This window comes from Hypanus sabinus, chromosome 9 (assembly GCF_030144855.1).
Source record: "Hypanus sabinus isolate sHypSab1 chromosome 9, sHypSab1.hap1, whole genome shotgun sequence".
NCBI classification, from domain to species: domain Eukaryota; kingdom Metazoa; phylum Chordata; class Chondrichthyes; order Myliobatiformes; family Dasyatidae; genus Hypanus; species Hypanus sabinus.
The window spans coordinates 148,685,343-148,703,365 of NC_082714.1; the positions used below are offsets into that span (position 1 = coordinate 148,685,343).

General features: G+C 37.5%; 1 protein-coding gene across 1 annotated transcript in view; it reads left to right on the forward strand.

Moving 5' to 3' along the window:
- Positions 1-15,078: 15,078 nt before the first annotated feature.
- The window catches only part of LOC132399894 (transcription initiation factor TFIID subunit 4-like), a 121,975-nt gene continuing 119,030 nt past the window's right edge, over positions 15,079-18,023 (forward strand). Inside the window, exon 1 of the mRNA XM_059980786.1 lies at positions 15,079-16,502. Coding sequence (XP_059836769.1) covers positions 15,086-16,502 — 1,417 coding nt within the window. The 5' untranslated portion in view covers positions 15,079-15,085. The remainder of the gene's footprint in view (positions 16,503-18,023) is intronic.

The following is an 18,023-nucleotide window of genomic DNA, read 5'->3' on the forward strand; positions in this document are numbered from 1 at the left end:
GCCCGTCATACACTACTACACGGTGACTCTTTATAATGCTGTTGCAGTCAAGGCATTGATTTACTGTTTATTTGGACAATTGGAATTCAGAATAGCACTGCAGAATACAGAACAAACTTCAAGTACTTATATAGTGAGAAGGGTCTACACAATGCTCAAATGTAAATCTGAAAGATCAATTTATCACTTATTGCATTGTTGGTATAGTGATCAATGTTAGCTTAATCATGATGTCCGGCTAGAAACACTTACCTATTCACCGAAACATTTCATCACAAACACTGATCAATTTCAGTAAAGCATAGGAGGTTAATTGTGTCTCCTGTAGCTTTTCATCCTTAATATCCTGCTAATTTTTTTTCGTCTATGTACTTCAATTAATGGTGTATTGTTACATCTTACATAAATCTATTAGTATTAGGCAATCTATTGCCTATTGACTATGGCGATTGTTTTAATGTTCTCAGTCCCCAAATTCTGTATTACATCCTATGATCCAACCAAATCTAGCTGATACTGCCATTATTTTAATCCAACTATCACATCAATTTTTCCTATATTCAAATACATGCATTATTTGTTTGTCTTTATACCATCCTCAAGATTAGTATCAACCTCATTAACATCAATTTTAATCATGCTTCAATCTTAAACCATCAATTAATGCTGGAAACAAGTGCAATAAATACTGCCAGCTAAAGTAGATGAGCTTCAATTCTTCTCAAGTCAGTGAAACATCTATGGTACTGTGCCCTTGTCAAGCTTTTGTCCTACAAAATACTGACATACAATTTTGATAACAGCCTTCTAAATTACCTTGCAGAATGCCTAAAAATTTGTCATGTTATGCATTTTGTAACCTATCAAAATCAAAATTTTGTAACCTATCAAAAAATAATTGGATGCATCATACAAGTCAGCAGTGGGTTATTCTAGCCCTCAAGCCTGTTCTGCTATTTAGTTAGATGATGACTGATCTAACTACCAATCAGTAAACTTTAAACATTTTGCTTACGTCTGTATCAATCTCCCCCCCCCCCCCCACCCATCTGTGGAAAGTTAAAAACCAATTCCCATCCAAAATGGCATCCTCTTAATTTTAAGGACAGTGACCACTTAGAGATAAATATCCTGTAAAAAGAATCCTCATTTTCCACTCTCACCTGGTTGTTACCCTTCTCATTCCTGCTATAAACTAAGTTGCCTAACTATTCCCAAACCACACATTCTACACATTTGTCCACCTCCAAAGCTCCCAGTATGGTTGTTGGATCATTTTCAACTGATCACTGGAATTATCTTAAATGGTTGATTTGAATATTGGATCTAATTTATTTCTTTCATAGGGAAGCTGTTGATCATTGTGTACATCTATTTGCAGATGTTTTATCAAATTTTGCTATTTCATATGCATTTCACATGTGTACTCTACACTGTAGCAAAACTTTGAATTCAAGTAGTTGAACTATGAATGTGCTGATACATTTTGCAGTAAATAACTTCCAAATGCAATTTTATTTAGAACAACTTGTCCAACTGATTAGTCTCATAACATGTTCAGTTTGTGGTTCACAAACAAAATTACATTTCCAGATATTCAAAGCACAGTAAATGATCAAAGAAAATCAAATTTTGACATTTGTCCAACAAAAAAGGAAAATTGACAAAAATGATCTGTTAAAGTAACCAGCCTACTGGCATTTTCCAACTTTAAGCTCTTAAACCTTAACGTTTGTGTACTTTTTCCCCCAAATGTATTTGTCTCTACCATTTGAGGAAATTCAAAACAATTGGTGAGTTATCATTTAATCCAGCTCTAAATACAAGTCTACTTGAATTTTAAACCAAGGAAAATGGGTTTTCATTGTTTATTGTACAAGTTCTTCAAACTTGAAGAATCTTAGGATATGCAGGCTATGTTTTGTAATCAATTCAAAATTCAACTTGGTATTAATAATCAGTCCTGGCAATAATTTCTGAGATTTGCTCTGCCCTTTTCACAGGGCAATGACAATGTTGTAGTTTGTCATTTAGAATAAGCTGGTACAATTAGTTTGAGCACAACCTTAACTTTGACCACCTCACATTTTATCCCTCAACTCAAAGCATTGTGCAGGTCTTTCATGAGCTCATCTCTGTCCTGGTGAATAAACATTTAGCAGAGAGGAAATATTCTTAACTGTCAAGTGTAGACTTCCTGTGAAGCCAGAAAATCAGTTATGACAACCTTCCAAATGAGTGTTATGGATATGCCACTAGTCTTCATTATTGGCCAACCCCACTTGAGATATTACATCTGAGCCCCATTGAATACAAACCTCCAATGTTCTAAGGTAAGGCCCAGCACTCTTAAGCAAAATGTAGCTCATGATCTTTGCTCCCTTATCCAGTATTCATCACTTTCTATTTGGAATGTTAAATGGAGAAAGGAAGTAAATCTCCCAAAATCCTAAATTTCAAAATACTGCAGGCATCATGTGGAAAATACAGAAACGTTACCCCATGTTGAAATGTTTCTTTGCAAAAATTGTGATTGAGACATTTGAAGTCAACTATCTGAATGTATCAATTATACTACTAAACTGGGGATGTTGGGTTTGATGAGGCCTCTGAATTCAGAGGGCCAGAACTCAGCTTGAATCAGTTAGAGTATACTTTGCTAACATGACTGGATTAAACAGCATAATTATGCACAAAACTGGTACATTTAAGTGAATTAATCAGCATTCAATTTGCATTTGATACAATTACTACAACATACTCTGACAGGTAAATTTGGTTGAATGCAGGAAGCAAACTGATCCAGGGATCTTAAAAAAAAGAACCAACAATACAAGTCTACAATGGCCCAGACTTCTCCCAGTTCTCAGATTGGTCCCAAATGATTCGAATCAATGTGCTCAACTATTTCTCTCCCTACCACCCACACACAGTCCTGTGTAAGAGTCTGCAGATTTACATTTCCATCCAATTTGCTCACATCAGAAGACAAGTTTCAGCAAATTTTTGAGCTGAACACTGATGCTTTAATACTTTCCTCCATAGTTGGGCACCTACTTACCCATGCTGGACTGAAAAATAAAGTTAATATATGCATCCATAAAAGGATCATAAGTAATAGACATGTATACATTAAAACAGAGGGCTATTATTTTCATGAAGTGTTGAATTTCTAACCCATTTCTGGGAATTAAACTAGGGTATCACTGTAGTATGGTACTAAACTGCTTTGAATTAATGACAGATTACTGTAAACTCCAATGCATAATACTGTACAAAGTTTTAATATTTGAATTTCAACAGTTTTGTTTCTGTTAACCCAGGAATACTCATCCCTCAACTGCACTACAAAATTAGTTAGTGGGCTGATAGGGACACTACTTATTCAGCAGCTTGAAATACGCAAGACAAAGTAGTAAACAGATTTAATGGTTTATTTTAATTCATTTCAGTACCAATGATGACAAAACTATTTCAAATGTTCTATCTAAAGATAAGTTTCAGTACCACTTGTAACCTTCAATGTCAAGTTCAACTGAATACATCAGCTAACACCCAACAAAACAAATACACATTTTCTAATCAAAAATAGTACAGGTGCATTGTTAGATACTATCAAACAGAGGGCTGCGATTTTCATGAAGTGTAGAATTTCTAACCTATTCTATTTCTCCGTATTGAATGATACTTGCAATTATTCAACTGCACATTAATAACATAGTAATTTGATATTCTATAACATTTCAAATCTCAGAACATTTGTTACTTTTGAAATAAATACCATGCCAGAGTAATTTATTCTTACATATGTGGTTAGTGAATTCTGTCGTATTGTCTAATAGAGGAAAGTTGACCAAAAATTCTTGCTCTTCACAAATACCTCTGCAGGTATTTAATCTTCCAACCAGGGATTTGAGGTAGAATATTTTCATTCAATGATGAGCACTTGGAATGAACCATCAAAAGCAAAAATTGACAGATTGAAGTCCCCCCCCCAAAAAAGCACCAGAATTATCTCAGCTAAAGGCTACAGGCCACATGCTGGAAGATGGGTGCCCAATGCGATGTGATGAACAATGCAATGCATGATAGACTATTGCATTACTCAATTCAGAGACCTAGAGTTGTGAAATGAGACAGGTTTAATCCCACCATGCCAACTTAGGGAATTTAAATTCTGATAATAGATTAAAGTTACCAGTAATTGGACTGAAAATTGTCCTCTGGTGAATTCTACCGTTCTTACTTTTATAAAACCGTATGGATTGCTATTGTTCTTGAGGATATTTCAAACCCAAAATGGTTGACCCATAACTGTCTCTTGCTTTGATTTTACAGATAGGCAAAATTGCTGGCCAGCAAAAGTACATCCTACAAACTTTTTCCCCCAAAACACTGAACTGGTCAGAAGTGAAGATCTAAATTTTATTTTAGACAAACATTGAAACTACAAAAGTTATAAACTAGAAGTATTTCCAAATGCACAAAAATCTTAAATTTTGTCTATTTTGATAGCCCTTTCTCCTGGAGTATAATAGATGCAAGCCTGCTGACAAAACAAACCTAGACATGAAAAAATATTTAGGACAGAACAAATGCAGTAAAGAGGTGACCATTGATTATCTGCAAAATGTTATCCTCCCAAATAGAATATGTGATGATGAATGACTGATATATATGCTGGGATCTATATATGCCAGCTGGCAAATTACAAATTTAACAAACAGCAATTAAAGCTCAACATGATTTTCTATTGCAAATGGCTCAGAACACAGGTGAAGATGCCCTATTGAAATTATTCAAGACTTTGGCAAGATCACATCTGAGCATACATGCAATGTACATTTCTGGCCTCTGTACAAGGACATACTTTGTGTAAATTAACATCTATTTCTTTGCTCTCAATCTCCTATACTTTTCCAAGTTGAAGCATCGCATTCTTGAGCAGGCAGAATTCAGCCTCAATGACTCATTGTCTAAAAAAGTTTTACTTCACATTTTTCAGATCTTCACATACATTTGGTAATTGGAGTTATTCTGCATTGGTAATCGGAGTTGTTCTGCATTTGTTCCTAGGACTTTATGCCTTGCACAACCACGAACTCCAACTACCTTCCTTCTATCTGTCTCCTACTGTCCACCAGATCACTGTTCTATTTTAATTGCATCACAACTCACTCTACCTGTAGTTCAGATATGACACCAACCCAAAACTTTCTCTCTGCTGATACTGCCCAACTTCAAATATTTCAGTCCCATACTATGCTTTGGTATATTCTTTCTTTGACTTAGTAGTTCTCCCTCTAAAGGGGGAAATTAGGCCACTTACTGGTTCACAAGGATAGACAGATTTACAATCCAAACCACTTGAGACACCAAAAATTGTTTCAGACTATACATAACCAGGTGTGGATTATTGTCAAATTTCCCACCACACCCTCTGTTCCATCAACCCTGCTGGTGCAGTCACCACCACTCCGGTGATTCTTTACATCTGCCAAAAATTGTCCAAACTTCAGTACCTCAGTATTATACAATAACACCTATATACCAATGCAGTGACAGATGCATGTGCAATAGTACATTATGACTGGGTCTAGAAGGGTCTGTAGACTCCAACAGGTCACGTGGTCCTGAACCAAGGTGGTGAAGGAAGTCCTACATCATGGTCAGCAGTTTCTGGAGACTGTCAAGCAAGAGCTGAATGCAAAACAAGCCATAGTCTGTGCACCATAAAAATTAAGGGAATTGCCCAAATCAGATTCCGAGGACTTTAGGCTGAGAGGTCATTTGTATACTGGAGAACACAAGACAACAGAATCTTAACAATTCATCACAATAAATTTTATTCAGAGGATCAGCTTTGTTTTCTAGGCTGTGGATGGTTAGTTACTGAGTATGCTCAAGATTGGACACTGGGAGAAAATGTGATTCAATGCAAAGCATATACTTGAACTATGATCTTATTGAATCAGGAATTGGAAATTCTTAAATGAAGCATAAAATTTAACAATGATAGTTGACAGATGTTGAATTCTTAACCTTTACTTTCCTTCATAAATTCTCTTCAAGGTAACAGTAACATTGTGCTAAAGCATGACAATTGAACTGAAACATGCAACTTAAAACTCTTCAGAGAAGATTTTTCTTGGAAGATGAACTCAAATGAAACATTTTAATTCCTTAGAAAATTAAGCCTTTTCCCCCCTTCCCAATTGCTTTATCGTCAAATTTGCAATATATGCCCGATTTATATTATCCTTCTGTTTAACAGCCTAAACATGACAATATCCAAGAAACTGAGAATTTTATACTTGGAAAAAGTTAGAAGTAACTTATGAGCTCAATTGAAAACTGGCATAGCAATTGGATTGGTAGAGTTGAGTACTTTTGAAGATAAATACAATTTAAAATTGCACTAGTGATCAACTCATACAAAAGAATTCTGGAATATGTATAAACCTATCTTCAAGAAATTTACAACCGTTACTTGAACATTTAAGACACACCAATATGGGGGTTGGATCCAGATATATTGCAAGCTGGGAGTTGATCAGTCCTGTATAGAATGAGTAAGCATTTCATGCTCATCTCCTAACTTCCCAGGGGAAGCAAAACCATATTCAATGAACACTTAATGATAAAATCACTTTTCTTGCTTAACTTGAATTCTCAGATCCAAATTAAAATTGTTTTACTATTTAATGTGTATCAAAATAGTGAAAAGCTCATCTGTATGTTCATACAGATCAGATGATAGTGTATTGTAGAACAAGTTAGAATAAATAATGTATCAGCTAAGAGAAAGTCAGAATCAGATTTATGATCACAGGCCTGTGTCGTGAAATTTGTTAACTTAGCAGTTCAAGGCAATATAGAAAAATAATAAATAAGTAAATCAATTACAGTATGTGTACTGAATAGACTAAACGTGCAAAAAACAGAATATTTAAACAAGTGAGGTAGTGTCCAAGGGTTCAATGCCCATTCAGGGATCAGATGGTGGTGGGGAAGCAGCTGCTCCTGAAACAGTGTGTGCCTTCAGGCTTCTGTACCTCCTTCCTGATGGTAACAGTGAGAAGAGAGCATGCCCTGGGTGCTGGATGTCCTTAATAACGGACGCTGCCTTTCCGGGACACCGCTCCTTGAAGATGTTTGGGTACGTCGTAGGCTAGTACCCAAGATGGAGCCAACTAAATTTACAACCCTCTAACTTCTTTTGGTCCTGTGCAGTAGGCCCCCCCAGCACCCCAGACAGTGAGATAGTGTGCAGTGCAGGTAAACAATAAGGAGGCCTAAGTCCTAATATAGGAAGTGTTTCTAGTCTTTTTATAGCAGGATAACAAAGTTCTTCTGCCTGGTAGTATACGCTTTCAGGCTTTTGTATCTTCTGCCCAATGGACAAGGCAAGAAGAGAATGTCTGGGGTAGACATTCCTTGACTATACTGGCTACTTCACTGATAGCCCTTAGAGGGTAGGATAGTTTCCATGATATGTTCAGCTGTGTCCACAACTCTGTAGTTTCTGTGGTCATGTGCAGAGCAGGATCCATACCAAATCAGATAGGATGCTTTTCATAACTTATCATTAAAATTGTAAGGGTTCATAGGAACATAAATTCCTTGGTTTCAGTGAGTTTTTTTTAAACCAAGTTGTGGTTGGACCAGGTACCCAACTATGGTGGAAAGTATTAAAGCAGCAGTGTTCAGCTCAATTTTGCTGAAACTTGTCTTCTGATGTGAGCAAATTGGATGGAAATGCAAGTCTGCAGACTCCTAGGAACTTGAAGCTCTTAACCTCAATTGATCTAGTGAAATCTATGTGCAGCAGCCCCTTCCTGAAGGGAAGGCCCTTTTATTTTGCTGATATTGAGGGAAGAGCTGTCATCATGACACCACATTACTAAACTCCCTATCCTTTAACATTTGAGATACAGCCTACTGGTGTTAACAAGTGCAAACTTTTAGAGGTAGCTGGAGCAGAATCTGGCCACTGTCACAGGTACAAGGAGTAAAGTAGGGGACTGATGATGCAAGTTGTTGAGCACCAATTTAGAATAATCAATGTGATGTCATTACCTATCCTTTGATTGTAGGATGTCTTTCAATTACAGTTGTTTAATTGCAAAACTAGAGATTTAAGGTTGCTGGGGGCACAAACTAGGGCTTGACAATATCTGAGACACAAGTAATTTTTTCCAGATTAACACCAGTGACAAATAATTGTGTTGTGATTACATGGCATTTTCCAGTCAGTCTTGTGGAAGTCAAGAATAGTGGAATAATGGAATTATTGCATCGTGCTCCACTATTGAAGCAATGAAGCTACACGTGTAGAATTTACAAAGATACAGAAACAGAATTAGGTCTGAAGGATTAGGACTACTGCTCAGGTGGATGATACTGTTCCTTCGTAGGTATTAACAATTTTAACAGCTAATTGTACAGAATGATTCATGCTTCATTGTAGTGTGAAATCAATAATTACTCCATTCACTGTTAATGTGACATCCCTTTTAACTTACTGATGAAATGGAGACAGGACGATTTGACTTTAGTCTTGCAGCTTAATATTTCAGATGATTGGAAAAGTGATCACACTTAGATTAGACTCAATATTCTTAACTTGGTTTCTTTAGCCTAGCATTTGTGGTAATGATACAAAATGGTCAACATTATTAATCAAAAAGTTACTGTCAGCAATATTCTGAAAACAGGAACACCCTGTAGGTTAGACAGAACCTGTGGAGAAAAATAGTAACAATAGATTCTGCAGATGCTGAAAATGTAGAGCAACACGGAGGAATTCGGGTCAGGCAGCATCTATGGAAAGGGATAAAAATGTCAACATTTCAGGCCAGACCCTTCAGGAGTGGAAAAGAGGAAGGTATCAGAACAAGCTGGAGGAAGAGGTGGTAAAAAGTGAAGGCAGGTGGGTGGGGAGGGGAGATAAAGCAGGAAGCTGGAAGGTGGAAAAGGCAAGGCTAGAGAAGCAATCTGTTATGAGAGGAGAGTGGACCATGGGGTAAAAGGGAATGGGGGTGATAGGCAGGTGAAGGGATAAGCCCCCCAGCATTTGGAGGTGAAGTGGGAAGACATGGGGGGGAGAAAAATCACTGAACTGAAGAGTTTGATGTTTATGCCATCAGGTTGGAGGCTACATAGATAGGATACGAGTTGCTCCATTAACCTGAAAACCTAACCTTTTATGTTAAAGATCACATCAGGTTAAGTTTCAACTAACTACTTTCCAGTTCAGATGAAGGCTTCTTTCTATACCTAGTGATGCTGCCAATCTGTCAATATGTTTCCAGCATCTGTAGTTTGATTTTCAGTTCCCACCTAACTGATGCATCATGATGTTATGGTAGTACTCTTTACAGACTGATCCAAGTGATTAGCCATGGCTTTTATTTTCATTTAGTAAAAATCAAGTTTTCCAAGCTTTAACTGTGATTGAACTTGTTCAAATGATTTGCCAAATTAGTACAGAACCTTGAATTGTAATGTCTAAAATAAGTTCTGCAACAATCAAAGCTTCTAGAATCAAATATTTAAAACTTAGATCATGAGTCACACTTTTGTTCTACTTTGCAAACAATTGATTGACATAGTAGCTTCATGGACAATAGATGCATAATGCTTCTTGACGCTACATTGAAAGTTATGGAGAATGTAGACATGTGGATCACCATAATCTAGTAAATACAATCTGCAAGGATTGCAAACTTTGATAAATGTACATGCAATACATCTACTTGATTTTGACATAGTATTGGAAGCCACTCCTGTACAAGTGCTGCCATTTGATCTTCTACGGACTTGAATTATAAAGTTAGATAACTTCTGTTTTTGCCAGTACAGCAGCATGGAAGGCCAACTTTAAAATCGACAGAAGTTTAAGTGTTTTATCAAATCCAAGCAACTTTGCATATCTGCCTCAAATTACTTGAGCAGGTCCAGGAAGACAGACACATAGCTACAAACATCAAAGTTTGAAGACTCACCACTGGACTTTGTTAGACTATATTTTAGGAGCCAATTATGGAATCAGAGCAAATTTTAAGTATGGAATTGTATCAGTTGCTGCCAACAGTAGAATTAATTTTTTAGTCAATGGAATATTTGATGTGGTTGTGTCGTCATTGAAATGGCTTCAACAGGTCAAACTGCTGGACAAAGATTAGTTATTTTATAAAGAGACATACAAAAGGAAGTAACCAAATAACTGAATGGTTAAATTAATAAGCCTTAAACAGCATGTTAAGGTTAGTCCATTCAGCTATCGGAGCTAGGCTTCTCCTTTACAACAGATATATCAAACCCTGAAACATAGAAAATAGGTGCAGGAGTAGGCCATTTAGCCCTTTGAGCCTGCACCAGCATTCAGTATGATCATGGCTGATCATCCAACTCAGAACCCTGTACCGCTTTCTCTCCATATCCCCTGATCCCTTTAGCCACAAGGGCCAATACATTTAATGTGTACAATTCTGCTACAGGTTGCAAGCCTAATGTTCAATATCCTATATCCTAGTTCTCATGGGAACAGATATAGTACAACCTGAATTATTATCACCAAGAGCATGGTAGATCAACCTACAAGTACTCTTCTATACCTCAATTTTCTAGCTTTAATATTAAAGCTGATAATCTGCTCCCATATCTTGCCATGAAAATCCTATAACCAACCATAGGGTCACCATGAGTCAACTAAATGGCACTTAATATTAAAATGACCATATTAAAATATACCTCACATTTAGGTAGATTTTGAATTATTAACAGAAATGTAATCACTAGATAAGGGATGCCAAATCAAAAAGTGAAACTCAACTTTGCATATAGCATTTCAGCCCTTTCAATACTAATAATTCTGGCATTCCATGATTAAAGATAGAGTAGCTTCATAGTGCTTCTACTAGAAGTTGCTATTCTTTAAGTGTCCATGACTCAAGTTTAGACAGTCATGGGCAGCTGCAATGAGAATTACATGTAAAAAAAACACTACAGATAATTGTGTACAGTTCTGGTCACCAAATTATAGGAAAGATATCAATAAATGAGAGAGTGCAGAGACGATTTACTAGGATGTTACCTGGGTTTCAGCAGTTAAGTTACAGGGAAAGGTTGAACAAGTTAGGTCTCTATTCATTGGAGCGTAGAAGGTTGAGGGGGGATTTGATCGAGGCATTTAAAATTTTGAGGGATAGAGTTGACGTGAATAGGCTGTTTCCATTGAGAGTAGGGGAGATTCAAACGAGAGGACATGATTTGAGAGTTAGGGGGCAGAAGTTTAAGGGAAACACGAGGGGGTATTTCTTTACTCAGAGAGTGATAGTTGTGTGGAATGAGCTTCCTGTAGAAGTAGTAGAGGCCAGTTCAGTTGTGTCATTTAAGGTAAAATTGGTTAGGTATATGGACAGGAAAGGACTGGAGGGTTATGGGCTGAGTGCGGGTAGGTGGGACTAGGTGAGATTAAGAGTTCGGCAAGGACTAGGAGGGCCGAGATGGCCTGTTTCTGTGCTGTGATTGTTATATGGTTATATAAGCATTTCCCCAGCAGTTTATGAATTTGAAAGGGGGAAACTTGGATGTACATCTGGAAATGAAGCAAGTCACCTTTGCAGAAAAGCACTTTTGGAAAAGCTACTAGTGCAATGCAGAAAAATCCAAATTGATGGCAACCGAGACCAAAATACTACATGGTTACTTCTACCACCATTCCAGGAGGTTAAAGTAATGTTACTCAGCTCAGAATACAAATCATTGCTTCCTGTACAACTTCCTAAAGTAGCACTCATCTATTAAAAACTTCAATAAATTTACAGCTGTGAAAAATTCACTGATGCAAGATGCCCTTTACAACTTTTGATAGGTACATGGCTTAATTACCTAGCAAATCACAACATGCTTGATTTAGCCATTAAAATTTACCCATTAGTCAGCAACCTGTTAGAAAGTAGACAGATTAGTGCACTTCAACCTCACAATTGAACAGTATGCAACTTTTGAATTCAAGTCCTTCATGTGACTATTTTTGAATCTGTGAAACAACGCTTTGCAACTACATTCAGGAGGCAGTGGAGATCGTTTTAATTAAGCACACTAGTTTGCTAAAGATGTGCAAATTTCTGAATTTAGTTTCACCCTTCTGCCACTTGGATACACGAGACTGATATGCTCATTGCACCTAGCTCCTACCATATCAAAAATGTAATGTTTACTGCAGACTATTTGCAGTGTGAGATTAAGTTACAGGTTAAACTTGATTCACAATGTACAATTTGGAATGGAAAGTATAGGTCCACCTTAAATACCCTAGCATTATTTCTTTCAAATCTAAAGCACCAATTTAATTGATTGATTTGATTTAAAACGTTCTTACTGCATTTCCTACAAATGAACACAGGATTTTTTAAAATTCTTTTGCTTAAGCACATTCTAGGAGAATGACTAAAATGAAATGGGGACATTAACTGTAAATTTAAATCTTTATGGTTATTTTATCAAGATCATTTGCATTGTGATATAATTTAATAAGGACATTTCAATTCAGCATTACAGAAATGTGTACTTAGATTACATTGAACTGAAAGCTTGGATTGGTCCAGCATGAGGCACTTCAAAGTTCACAGTTTAAAGATTAGAAACTAGTCAAAGATAATTAGTTACAGAAACAATGCATGGCTAATTTTGATAATGAACAAAATTTAAATGATAGTTTATTTTTAACATGAAGATCTTCCCCGTAATTATAAATGCTGCTTAAAATATCACATCTGTTCCATGTTAATGAACAGGTTATAAAATTTAAATATTCTAGTTTGTTTTGTTCAATTAGTGCTTGCACAAATTATAAATTCATTAAATAGGATCACCATTTTTTTGAATGCTATTTAAAATTACTTCAAGCTATATTATAGAATATACCTAGAATTGGAGTTCATTTACAAAAGGATCTTAGCTAGCCTGAAATTGCTTTGCAAGGAAGTCAACCATCTGCACGGTGAAATGCACCTCCACTGCAGAATACAAAGTATCCAAAGCTAGTTACTACATGGAATGTACTTCAAAAGAAAGCTCTGTTGATTATGTAGGACCAAGCCCAGCACAATAGATCCCCAGATTTAGCCCATCCTATGTTTGAGCACCCACCTTACTAGCCTATCACAGCAAGCTGGTGTAACCAGGTCTTAAATGGAAATTGACAGTGGACAATTTAGTTTTAGACCACCTCTCAACATATCCCTAATGGAAGGCCAACTCCATCCCCAACTTTGACTTCTACCACAGCCATCTTTAAATTTAACATTGTCTCATTTGAAACAATATTTAAAAGGGCAGTTATGTTTATAAATATCCATGGAAATCATGGTTTGGATTTGTTAAATTCCAAGTATATGGCTACTTCATATACCACAATCATTTTAGCTTCAAATAGTATGGTACTATAAGCATCTCACATTGGATAAAAAAAAAGTATAATTTGCAGAAAAACTACAAAGTCACCTGTTACTACTGAGTTATCCAGCTGATTTGAAAGAGTTTACCATGAAAATACTAGAGCACTTCTCTTGATAAGTGGGCCAACAAGCCAATACATCTACTTGACAAGGCTGCACAGATAACATGCATAATACATTGTTCTCCAACTCAATTTGCATAGCAGGAAAACATGCAATTTACACATCTCTAGCACAAATCAACAGAAGCAGAACCATTAAACCATCACTGTAATATAGCAGTGAGCAGGCAATAACATTCAACTAGTCTTCCTGACCATTTTACACAAGTCAATAGAAATACTTCATTTGAAAATTAAATAAAACAAATTCAAAGCAGTTCTAAAGGAAACATATCAAGTGATCCCTAGCCACCGTTTTCTAACTGCAGGTTTAAGATAACACAAAATACATTAGTCTTCACATTTCATCAATCTGGCATGCATACTGGTTAAGACTCGCATGCACATTGTGTATTACTGCTTTATTACAGTGAACGATTTGTTGCTTGTAGCAAATTAAAACTCCTATACTGAAGCCAAGTTAACTTGAACAATCAAATCAAACTAAACGTTTTCACATTTTACAGTAATGAGCTTAAGTTTAAAAAGTAAGATACTTTGGTTTCCACTAAAAACTTCGAAGAGCATTTCAGGATTAGTACAAGTGAAGACATTTTTTTAAATTTTAAGTCTTCAAGCAGCTAACAGAAGTTCATTGCGGTGGCATACAAACCTGAGGACATTGTCATGTTCCAAGCTGTTCAACGCTTTCGTGCAAATAAGCTTTAGAACAGAATTTCCTCTTCTAATCTACATTTCCCTATAAGAAATTTGGTCATTCTTTTCCACATCCGATGATTTTTTTAAAGGGCAAATAATAAACTTATTCATAGATTCCACAGGGAAATCCGAGACTCCACAAACGGTTAACGTGGCTGTCGAGGAAGCCTGACACTATTCTGCAAAATAATGTACAAACTTCTGGAGAAAGAAAATTTAATCCAAACTGCATCCTGGAATAACGTAATCAAACAATTTTTAAACATCAAATTTACAAAGTTTAAACTAGTTGTCACTTTTGCTGCATACCCATATCCATTAGTTTATGAAATAAACTCATGAAGTAGATTTAATAAGCTCGCTGAGATGGAGCTGTCAGGATGTGAGACAAGTTGATACTTCCACACACACCAGGTGTGGCGCCCTTCAGCATCTGCAGCCAGGGAGCCATCTTGCACACAATACTGTACAAAGATAAATCTGGAAAATCCGCAGAAAACAGTCGCATTTAACATTATTTTCGTCGAAACTGTTGAGATAGTCGGAAACATGAATCACTCAGACAAGAAAGAGCAGGATTAAGCCATTTCCTTTCGTGTTGTTCCTCCCCAGCGCGTCTCCAGCCCGCTCAGCACAGTCATTCCACAGCCTAATAACACGCTCCTTCATTCGCCGGCGCTTTAAACCGCGAGCGGACCAATCGCAGCGGGTCTCCGCGCACCCTGTTCTGACGTAACTCCCAACAACACGGCTCGGTGCGCATGCGCGATCCGAGTCAAACAAGAGTTCTGCCTTAAGATGGCGGCGGGGGCTTCAGATCTGTTGGACGATATGTTCCTCTCAGACGTGGACGAGAAAGTGGTGAGTGACTTAGTGGGGTCCCTGGAGTCCCAGTTGGCGGCTACGGGCCACAACGCGGCGGAACAGGCCCGAATAAGGGCGCAGGTGGTGAATAATCACGTGGAAAACACACCCGGGATGGTGAGCAATAATGTTGAGCTGCAAGCAGCAGAGAACAAAATGGGACTGGCAGGAGCAGAGCTTTCTACCGCAGCCAAAATCAAAGTGGAGGAGAGCTCCGAAGGGAAAACCGTGCAGATTAATTCGCAGAATGCATTTGGCGGCGGGGTTTTGCCCTGCACGACGGCGGGGAGTGGGGTACAGCAAAGTGCTGTTATCAATAATGCAAGGTCCCAGGCTTCAGGAGTGGAACAAGAGCAGAGTACAGCGGCGGCAGCAGTGACAGGATCATCAGCAGAAACATCAGCTTCGGGCAACATCGGTCAAGGGAAATCCGTGGTAATAAGTGCGATGGCAACCCCAGTGTCCAACCATGTGAAAACTGTCACCTCCAATGTACAAACTCTTAATGGGAATAATGGAATGGTGATAAACTCTCACAATGCAGGAAATGCCGCCACTTTCACTTATTCAGCAGCAGCAACTACCTTGCCAGCCGTCACGATGGTCAATAATGGACCTGGATCTGTTGTTAAAAACACGATTAATGCAGGGTCTCCAGCGGCATCCATGCCGGCCTCCAGTTCTGCTTATACTGTTATCCAGACGACTTTTGTCAGTACGCAGAATGTTCCTTCAACTGTCGTTTCCTCACAGACTGCAGGACCCACCGTGACATTAGTGAGACCACCACCTCACGGTGGCCCAGCTTTGTCAGTTGCATCGACGCCGAACGGTAGTAGTACTATTTTGAACTCAACGGTTAGTGTAACTAACTTGCCGGCTCCTGCTGCCACTGGGGCTCCCCATCAGACTTCACTTCTGACTTTAAATAGTCAGCCTTCTAGTTTGTCAAGCAACGTGTCTTTGACTGCTGGTGGACAGGTTATTAAATCCGATTTACAGCCCAAAACTATTATACAGCCACCACAGCAGACTCTCAGTTCGGGAATATTGACATCGACAACTGGTAGTGCTTCGTCCAGTGTAAACAATCAGTCAAATACAAGTACTATGGTAATAGGTCAGACTATACAAAGTGGGCTTCAGAATGTGGCATCCAATCCTGGTGGAATTTCCTCTCAGTCAGCAGGAATGGGCAAAGGAACCATTAGTACAGTTGCCCAAACTCTAACAAGGACAGCAGCAGTGAGCACTGGCCCAAGGACAACTATAACACCACAAATTATAGCTCCCCGACTCCCTCAGCCCACACAGCATCAGCCAAACATTCAAAATATTCAAATTCCTCCAGGTGAGAACAAAATTATTTTGGTAATACTTTTGGAAAATTACTTATTTCGTTTTATAGCTGGCAGCATGATGTCAAGAAGTAATTTGCAATCTGAGTAAGCCAAAGTAGGAAAACTTGAGCATTAAGCTTTAAATAAGTGAAATATTGGATTAAGCTATTAAATATTGTTAAGAATTTTTTTTTATTTTAAAATGTTATTCCAGTATTATCTGATATTTTGTAAGTTAAAGATTCTGTTTTACAAAATGTATAACCCTTGTGCTATAGGACTGTAAAGTTTATCACATTAGTTATATACAATAGTTAACTATAAAACAGTTAACTTGAGCAATGCTTTAGCACTTTGCAGTTAAAATAATGCTGATTTCAAGTGAGCTGTACAAATCATTTGTATATCCAGTGTTCATTTAGTTTAAAACATTGATTTTAGGGATTGACTGTAGTGGAGACTTACTTGGCAATTCAAATGGATTGGAAAAATTGGTAAAATTAGAATACTTTAAGAGATCCAGATAATTTTATGCAACTTTAAATTGCAAGTTCAACTCAAGTTAGTAAGTATGTATTCTTGGGCACCGTTGTCTGCTCCAGATGTGAATCAAAAGGCACATATGTGAATCAATCCACAAATAAATAATAAGTACTGTACATAAAGTATAAGTACACGTGCATTTATGAACTGTCATTTAGAGCCCCAGTGTTTGAAAGTGGATTATTGCTGGTGAAGTATTTTGTGCTAATATTTTAACGTAATCATAACTGCTGTGATAATGATTACAATTTTCATTTAATGATGCTAATTGAGAGGTATACATAATACATATAGACCAGGAGATTGGAAATAATCCATCCCACTGGCTCTTCTTTGAAGTAATCATATGGTACATTGGATCTTTTGCTATTAATGGCATGACTGAATGGGGGAGCCTGGGTTTAATGGTTCATTTGAAGGACATCAACTCTGCAGGTGCAGTATTCCTCAGTACTGCATAGAGGTGTCAGTGTAGATTTTTATACTGGGCTGGATCTTGAACTCATAACGTTTCAACTCAGACAAGTGTGTTGACCCCCATTTGAATGGTAATCTGTTAATATATTAAACACATTCTACTGATAATGTAAGGCTGAACACTGATCAGAGCTCACATGTAGTAATGGCATCAGTTGGTAAAATGACTTGTATCCCTGATATTTTTCTTTCCCTCTTTTAAATCAGAGTAGCTGGATGTGTAGATATTCCAGTTTAAATATTATTAGCATTCTCCTCATCGAGAGACAACTTTCTCAACATTTTGCAAAGAATTGAAGGCCATGAAAAAACATAATCAAGTTGAATACTTCCAGAAAGAGTTACTAACAAATGATCATCCTGTGAAATTAAATAAGTTTCCTGATTTCAATAACACTTATGAAGAGGGCTTCTGGAGGAGTGCTTGTGCGCTCTTAACCTTTTTAAGGTGTGTGTGTGTGTGTGTGTGTGTGTGTGTGTGCATGTGCGTGCGTGTACACGTACCCTCATAC